Genomic DNA, 8,273 nt, shown 5'->3' with positions numbered 1-8,273 from the left:
TGATGCCAATGTTCCCTCTAAGCTGTGGAGTCTTGTGAGCAAAAATTCTACTTTGTGAGCTACTGGCATTAAAGTTGTGACCAAGCTATTTGGCTACTGCATAAATTAGTTTGCTCTGGAGCCATCTTTCCTGAGCTTAGAGAAAAATGTGTGAGCCGGAGACTAAAAAACTGTGAGCTAGGTCACACTAACTGAGCTTAGAGGGAACACTGGATGTCTCTACTTTTTATCATGCTGTTTAGGTTCGCCATAAGTATTTCCTAGTAAAAATACAAGTACTGCTACAATGTATGGGACTCGCTCAGCATCAAAATAAGTATTTCCTAGTAAATCACTGCAGTTATTCAGAGCATACTAGTTTTGATGTTCTGGAGGTGTTGCAAAATGTTTACCTCCAACAACACTTGTGCTAAGGACAACACAAAAATTTTGATCAGGCAGATGGTGGAAAACATAGTAAGGACAATAACAATCTTGTTCTTTTTGTTACAAAACCAGCACATCCGGATTGGGGATTGGGGGCTGTTTGCATGATCATCATCATCCTATGGTTTCTGCTAGACTTTCTCATAATGTTGTATTTTAATTAGAAAAATACAAAGTTTCCTACAGTTGATGTGCCATGGTTCCTCTTCCCAATTGTCTTCTCCTCCCCCTTCCTTTTTACGAAAAAATGCTGAATTGCACCCATCTTGCCTAGGGCCTTCTTAATTTTGTCTGCAAATTTTTAGCTGATCCTTGAGCCCAGCTGTTTCATGATCCTGTTTGAAGATTCTGTTCCTCTGTCTTTGAGCATTCTTTTCCAAGATTAGGATGTGCACCGGTCTAAAAGCCAGCATTACTGCTTCTAAAATAAAACCTAGGCCTACAATTCCTAGAGAAAGAAGTGCACGTGAGTGGGAAATGTGCCACAATTAATATTGGAACCACAATCAACAAATGTGATGACAGTTGAACTGGACACATCCTAAAATTACATTGAGATTCCAGTTCAGCAAGACCAATGGGGTGGTTTTAAAAGCTTCATTCTAAAGACTTACTAAGCATAAATGGAAAACTAATTTTTCCTTATCTCTTTTTCTACATTACCAGGAAGGAATGTTCTCTCGATGTAGAAATTGCAGCCAGTGGTTACACTAAAGAAATGCAGGAAGATGATGAACTGCTTTACCCAGCTGGTCTTGATGATGATGGCCATAAAGCTGAGTTTTCTCTACCTGAGCAAGATGCTGAAGGGAAAAAGAGGTTATGCAGTGCAACAGACCAAGAGACAGAAAGAGACTTCACAGATGAAGTGGGAGATACCTCTGAAGAGTTGGAGCAAACCAGTGAAGAAGACAGTGACGATGAAAGTGAGCAAAGTTTAGATTTGAAGGAACTTCGCTCTGCCTTACAACCAGTTGAAGGGCAAATTATTGCTTCAGGAGACGGGGCTAAAGGTGTGAGCTCTGTAATTGATTTTTCAGAGGATAAAAAGAAAGTTGAAAAATCCACCAAAATTGAAGATCAGACAGGTCAGGGGGAAGATCCTGCTGACAAAGAGAATGAAGATGAATGCCCTGATCTGGTCGACTTCTCAACATTAAACAGAGAATTCAGGCCTTTCAGGTATAGATCTGTATTGATTATTGAGGAGCTGTTCATGTGTGTGTTCTTTGTTTTCCCTTTCCAAGAGATGAGCCCCTTTCAAGTGTTAGGTATATTTCTTTTCAGAGGTCCTGATTTGAATTGAAAACAACATTTTTATTCCAAAGCTTAGACTGTGAGGTAGGTGGGGCTGAGAGAACTCTTTTGAGAACTGCACATCAGAGAACAGCTCTGAAAGGACTTGTAACTGACCCACACCAGCAGCTGCATGTGGAGGAGTGGAAAATCAAACCTGGTTCTCCCAGATTAGAGTTCGCATTTCTAACCACTACACCAAACTGGCTCCCTTTATACTAATTGAGTTGCTCATTTGCAGTTGGTAAGTGTACTTGTTCCATGAATAAATATTGACACATGGCCTATGCTACTTTTGCATTGATATTTCATGTTTGGCAGTGTCATAAATGGCTGTACTTGTGGACTGAGCACCTAAACATCTCCTGAATTTCAGCTTTCAGAAGCTCCTTACCAGTTCTTAACTTTCCATCATTGTATATGTGGAATAACTGATGCACCTCAGCGAAACTGTTATTTGGTAACAGCATAGTTAATCTAAATGATCGCCAGCTTACTCAGACTGCATTCTGTTCAATAAAAGAAGCAGTTTTTCAGCATCTCATATAGGAAACTGAAATGGGAAAAGAGGTTGACAGACATTGCCACGGCCACGTCCTGCAGTGGAGGTGAACAATACATGTTACAGCCAGTTAGGGCAAAGTAAGTATCCAGACAGATGTATAAGTTGGGGAGACAGCCTGTGTCAGTCTCCTGTCTATTGGTAAGTATTACAGATAGAAGTACCACTATTGAACTTCAGGATGCTGAGCAAGTCCCATACATTGTTGCAGTACTTGTGCAGGCGTCATTTCCTAATGGATTGGGCCTATTTGAAGGATATGTCTAATTGTTCCACCTGGATTATGTTGGAAGAGTTTATTGGTAAATGTCTGATTAAAAAGGGGCTGACTGCAAACATAATGTCTTTATTGCAGAGATAATGAGAGTGTGTTTCACATCAATGACCACAGAACAAGAACTACAAGCATCACTTCAGTTGGCAGTGCTGGCAGTCGGTCAACAATTCCTCCAGTAAGTCTGACCTAATGCTTTTAAGGAACAGTCCACCAAGCAGCTTTCCTACACTGCTCCTCTTCATTTCACAGGGACTCATACAGGAGAAATTCTTTCTGGGTTGCTTTTTGGTAGGTTCCCTCCCCACTTTCTCAGACATTTATTTCAAACGTTGGGCCATTGGTCAGTTCAGGATACTTGGGGCACAAAAAATAGCTGCTCATTTTGACTACTTAAGTCTCAGTGATGGAGGTGCCTCATCTGTGGTTAAATTCAAAAATGTGGTTCATCTTCTAATTGAATCCAGCTCAGTTATCTCTTCTGAAAGAGCTGAATACTTGAATTTGAGATAATGAACTGTCATCATTGACGCTAAGGTCATTAATAATGGGATTCTTAAAAGATAACATTTTTAAAAAATATTCATTAACTTTATCTAGCTTTAGGATAATGCATTTATTGCATAATTTCAAAGTGTTGCTGCTTCAGCAGCTGCAGAGTGGCCTGTGCTTTTGACAAAATCTCCAAATTAGACGACAATTTATATACTGTAGTACACTATCAAGGAAAATATTTTTCTGCGAACCTGCATGGGGCATATTCACTAGCTGCTTCATTTGCGCTTTCACATGCTTTTACAGAACCTTACAGTCCACTGCCTCCAAGTGGTTGCACAAGTTACAGCGCAAGGGAGGAGGATGACAAGGGATGAAGCAGAACATGGATTTTCACCATAGGGGATAAAAACAGCCTTGTGCTTTGTTAATCGTAGCATGTGGCTGGAAAGGATGGGAAAGTAATAGAAGGTGCTATTTAAATTTTTCATTGTCAGAATTTTTGGGGGGAGGCTGCATTGTAGATTAATTAAGCTTTGCAATTAGAGATCATGAACACAAAGAGAATCTTCCAGCATTATACCGTGTCTCAGATTAGAGCATTCTTTCTGGCTTGAATGTGTGTGGGGGAGAGAGGAAGTTCTTCCTCGGCTTCAGTGGATGCCCAATATGACCCTCATCTCCATCCAGCTGGATTGAGAGCATTCTGGCTGACACAAAGAGAATCTTCCAGCATTATACCGTGTCTCAGATTAGAGCATTCTTTCTGGCTTGAATGTGTGTGGGGGAGAGAGGAAGTTCTTCCTCGGCTTCAGTGGATGCCCAATATGACCCTCATCTCCATCCAGCTGGATTGAGAGCATTCTGGCTGACACAAAGAGAATCTTCCAGCATTATACCGTGTCTCAGATTAGAGCATTCTTTCTGGCTTGAATGTGTGTGGGGGAGAGAGGAAGCTCTTCCTCGGCTTCAGTGGATGCCCAATATGACCCTCATCTCCATCCAGCTGGATTGAGAGCATTCTGGCTGACAATGGGGACCATTCTCTCTCCTCTCATTACCAGCTGGGAGACCTTAGGAGTAGGGCCTGAAAGGAAAATAAATTCTGCTGTTGCACTCCAGAGATCTGCTGACAAAAGGGATGAACCCAAAACAATAACTTCTTTGTCTTCTGAATTCTTAAAATTCTTCATATAGAACTGCTGCTAGGCTGACTGAAAGGATGGAAGCACAGCAGAACTCTGAAGAAATCTTGAGATTTGAAAGCGAGTTAGCTGCACTAACAATTTCAGACATGCATATTATATAGCGAAAATAAGCAAAATGGATCCCTAGTCATGGTGTGTAATTTTTTTAAAGTAAGAGCTCCAAAAGACAAGAATTCTCATTGCACATAAAAGGCCCGGTTTTTCAGCCTTGCAGAGTGTAAGGACACTTCAGAGGTACAGTTGGAGATGGAGCTTTTCTGTCCATCTCCCCAGATGTAAAAGTACCATGTCTTGCTACCTGTTCCCAGGGTAATTTGTATTAGGAATTATCTATGAATTTCTGAACCTTACTTTCTTTAGAACACAGGTAGAAAATAAATACAAAGGGTGTGATGTAGTGACCTTCTGAATTATCCCCTGCCACATGCATTAATCCTGTATACAGAATTCTCTCCCAAGTATGGAGAACTGCATGTGTAGACTGGATCATAGTCAGAGATTGTGAGACATCACATTATTTCTGAATGTGAGGACTATTAACCTACCAGACATGAGTTTGGTAATAAATCAGAATAAGCAGCTGTTGCTAATCCATTTAGTAAAGCGCTTATTTCCCAGAGCTGATCTTAATAGGCTGCCCTTTGATCATTTGTATCTTTCCTAAGTATAACCTTTGCATCAATGGATGCTAGAAACATATATGTATAACTGGCCAGGGTGGCTGTTCCTCCCATACCCTGTGCCAGAGTTCTGTAATCCTCCTAAAACTAACCTGTTTTCTTTGCCTGGTTCAAAGAAAAATTACAGTGCACACTTGGTGAGCAATATTGATATAAGTTGTCAGGAATCTATTACTGTTCTCAGCCACAAGGGGGAACACCCTGCTGCCAGCCCATTTCTTAAATCTGTTAAGACTACTTTACTATTATAGAGCAATATGCTTTTCTTTCCTTCAGGGTGTGAGCACACCAAGTAGCTCAGGTTTTGGTTGTGAAATTAGTCCAAGAACACTGCTCTTGGGTAAAATCTGCTAAGATCCAGATCCATTTTGTGAAGTGTCAACTACATTATACTTCTAGGTATGTTCTGTGTCTCACAAACAGGACTGATGACTGGGTTTTCAAAATGTCTTACAGGAACTGGTAAAACAGAAGATAAAACGTCAGTTGACAAAACAGCAAAAAGCTGTTCTCAGACGGCGACTGCAGAAAGGAGAAGCAAATGTTTACACCAAACAGCACCGGGAACACATGCAAAATATTAAGTCTAGTGTGGATGCTGCGAGTTTCTGGGGCTGACTTTCTATGGAAATATTTTTCCATCTTGCTTTGCGTCGCACAAGTCAGTGAAAGATGTGGTTCTTTGACTCAACTGTTGCATTCTGTCCTTTATATTGTATAGAGTATGGTTCAAAGTTATGTAAGAGATAAAAATTAATCTGAATATATTAAAAGGAGAGCATAGAGGCTGAAATCCAAAGGTCTACCTAAGGGGGCGGGATATGCCCAGAGGTACTTTTGACTTTGAAGAGAAGATCCCATGTTTGTTTTTGAAAGTCCCCTCTGTTTTGGAAGTAGTTTGCCACACTGCTGTTTGAGGAATACAAACATAAAACTCCTTTGAACTTGCAGATAATATAAATCACTGAAGTCATCAAAGAAAATAAAACTGACCCATCATAATCAAGCATTTTTTATTTCATCTATTGCAAATGTAACAAATAAGAACCTTTTAAATGATTTATAGTGCAATCCTTCCTATACATGTTTACTCATAAACAAGTCCTGCTGGCTTCAGCATCACTTACTCCGTGTTCATGGGATTATCCACAGGTTTAAGCAGCTTGGGGCTGGCACTTCATGAGCAGTGTGCAGTTCACTTACTGCGATTTTCATGGTGTGAGTCCCATTGCCTTCACTGCAACTAAACTGCCTCACATTAATGTTAACGAGTACTTTGATTTAACGCCTCTGGCAACATTTTCATTTCTGGGCTTGTACAAAGTTTAGCAAACCTTTCCTGTATAGCTGAGCTTTGAACCCAGAAGCTCTTACTTGCTTTTTCTCCATACCCTCAATGTTTTGTATATAAATCCTGCCCAAACTGACAAGTAATAAAAATGATGTTGCACAGGCCCGGCAGGCACTCCATCTCTAAGCAGGTCTGTGCAACTGCTAATAAATTTTGTTCTTATGCATTCAACAACTTAAGATATGTCGTATTACAGATCTTGAAAACTCTGTAGCCAGAAGGAGTGGGATCCAGTGTTGCCATTATAGAGCATGTAAACATTTTTTGTCTTTTTATGAAAACAAGAATGTAAGTGTAGTTGGTCATGCTGGATCTAACTGGGGAGTAGACATTTGTGAAGTCTTAGCAAGCTGCTGTGCTTTATTGAGTGTGAATTTTCCTCCCTATATCTTGGTAGTGCTGAAAAATTGGTTGCACAAGATTCTGTGTGGGCAAAAACTCAAGAGGAGATAACAATAAGTTTGACCGATCCTAAGCAGTTACTGCAGTCTTTTTCTTACATTTCTGCTTGCATCAGAGGTCTGATACAAGTGGTAATTTTGTGCTGGATCCAAGCCTCGAATTCTCAAATATTCCAGAAAAATGGGTCCTGGTCAGGTATAATCATTGCATTGTGATATGCTCCAGTTTCTAGTAACAAAACGACTTCACCATTTGTTTCTTCTTGGGACAAAGTACCAATAAACTGTATTAACAGGGCAAAGAATATAAATATGGACAAGTCCTGGCACTTCTCCGGGCCAGTTTGGCTGGAGATCCTGGAGGGTTTTTGGTCGTCATCTGGGCGTGGAACAGTGGTCACTGTGGGTGTGGAGGGGGAAGTATTTGTGAATTTCCTGCATTGTGCAGGGGGTTGGACTAGATGACCCTGGAGGTTCCTTCCAACTCTAATCTGATCAAGGAAGACAGGGTTGTGTGAGCTTTATTCTGTGTGCCTAGAGTCACTGTTGCCACTGAGCAGGCTTAATCCCATCCTGGTGGTGTCCCTCTGCTCATCATAACCGAAATCCTAATGGTACAATCATTTTTCACTCTTATATTTTTATTTATTGAAACATTTATATCCTGCCTTACTCCTTGTGTTTCAAGTTGGCTTACAATAATAGTTTAAAACATTTTCAGTTAAGCCCTAAAAATAGCATACCCCAAATCTCTCATCCTACCACCACCACCACCACAGAATGACAGATGCGACGATCCTTTAAATATATTGCAGGGCCAGTTGGTCTGAAGGTGGGGGAGACTGGTAAATTTGAAGGAACCTTTCAGACGCTTCCATAAGAGAAGCTAGTTTATGCTTTCCTATTCCTCGCAAAGAACTGCAGTAGTGTGGGGTGTTCATACAGACGAAACAGCTTTCAGAAAGCAGACATGGCTGCCAGAACATTCAAGTCTTTTTAAACCCAGTGCTTTCAAGGGAAGCAGTCTGCATGCTTACCTTCAAGGTGCATGATAAGTTATGCAGAGGCATGCTTTGAATCAGTCGTTTGAATTTCATTCTCCACATTCTTACTTGAAATCTGTGGAGTAAGGTTGAGTTTGTACATGCCCACTTATTCAATAAGCAACAGCAAGTAGTGTACACAAACAAAATTACCGAAAGAGCTTCCCCCCCACCCAGTATCACCAGCAGTCAGTACCCAAAGAACTATAACACTTGCTTTGCAAGCTCAATGAGGGCTTTAAGTTTGTATTACTGAATGTATTATTTTGTAAGTGTATTTCTCAGAGGCTATATTAATAGGTTTAGTGTTGGATATAGTATATCCTATGCATAAATCTTGAGAGAAATGTTTATTACATGATGGGTAGAAGAAATTAAAACAATTGCAGTTCTTTTAGAAACAACCTTTCTTACACACCATGTAAATAAGTGAAACTAGTAATTTGGCCCAAGAAAGATAACATACAAAACTGACTTCTTCTCAGGCCTTCATTTCACCGTATGGAACACAAACTCCTCAGCAGATACTCATACCAT

General features: G+C 40.4%; 1 protein-coding gene across 2 annotated transcripts in view; it reads left to right on the top strand.

The window, feature by feature from the left end:
- Window positions 1-6,830, top strand: part of RIOK2 (RIO kinase 2) — a 22,901-nt gene extending 16,071 nt beyond the window's left edge. Inside the window, exons 8-11 of one of the 2 annotated variants that reach the window (XM_015407549.1) lie at window positions 1,093-1,352; window positions 1,467-1,608; window positions 2,640-2,736; window positions 5,398-6,830. In XM_015407549.1, the coding sequence (XP_015263035.1) occupies window positions 1,093-1,352; window positions 1,467-1,608; window positions 2,640-2,736; window positions 5,398-5,559 (661 nt within the window). In that variant the 3' untranslated portion in view covers window positions 5,560-6,830. Of the gene's footprint in view, window positions 1-1,092; window positions 1,609-2,639; window positions 2,737-5,397 lie in introns of both variants that reach the window. The other variant, XM_015407548.1, reaches the window with a different exon arrangement.
- The last annotated feature ends 1,443 nt before the right edge of the window (window positions 6,831-8,273 follow it).

The sequence above is a fragment of the Gekko japonicus genome, unplaced genomic scaffold (assembly GCF_001447785.1).
Source record: "Gekko japonicus isolate JY-2015 unplaced genomic scaffold, Gekko_japonicus_V1.1 scaffold1144, whole genome shotgun sequence".
Taxonomy (NCBI): Eukaryota; Metazoa; Chordata; class Lepidosauria; order Squamata; family Gekkonidae; genus Gekko; species Gekko japonicus.
The sequence above is the reverse complement of the archived record's forward strand: the minus strand, read 5'-3'. Positions and strand labels throughout refer to the sequence as shown.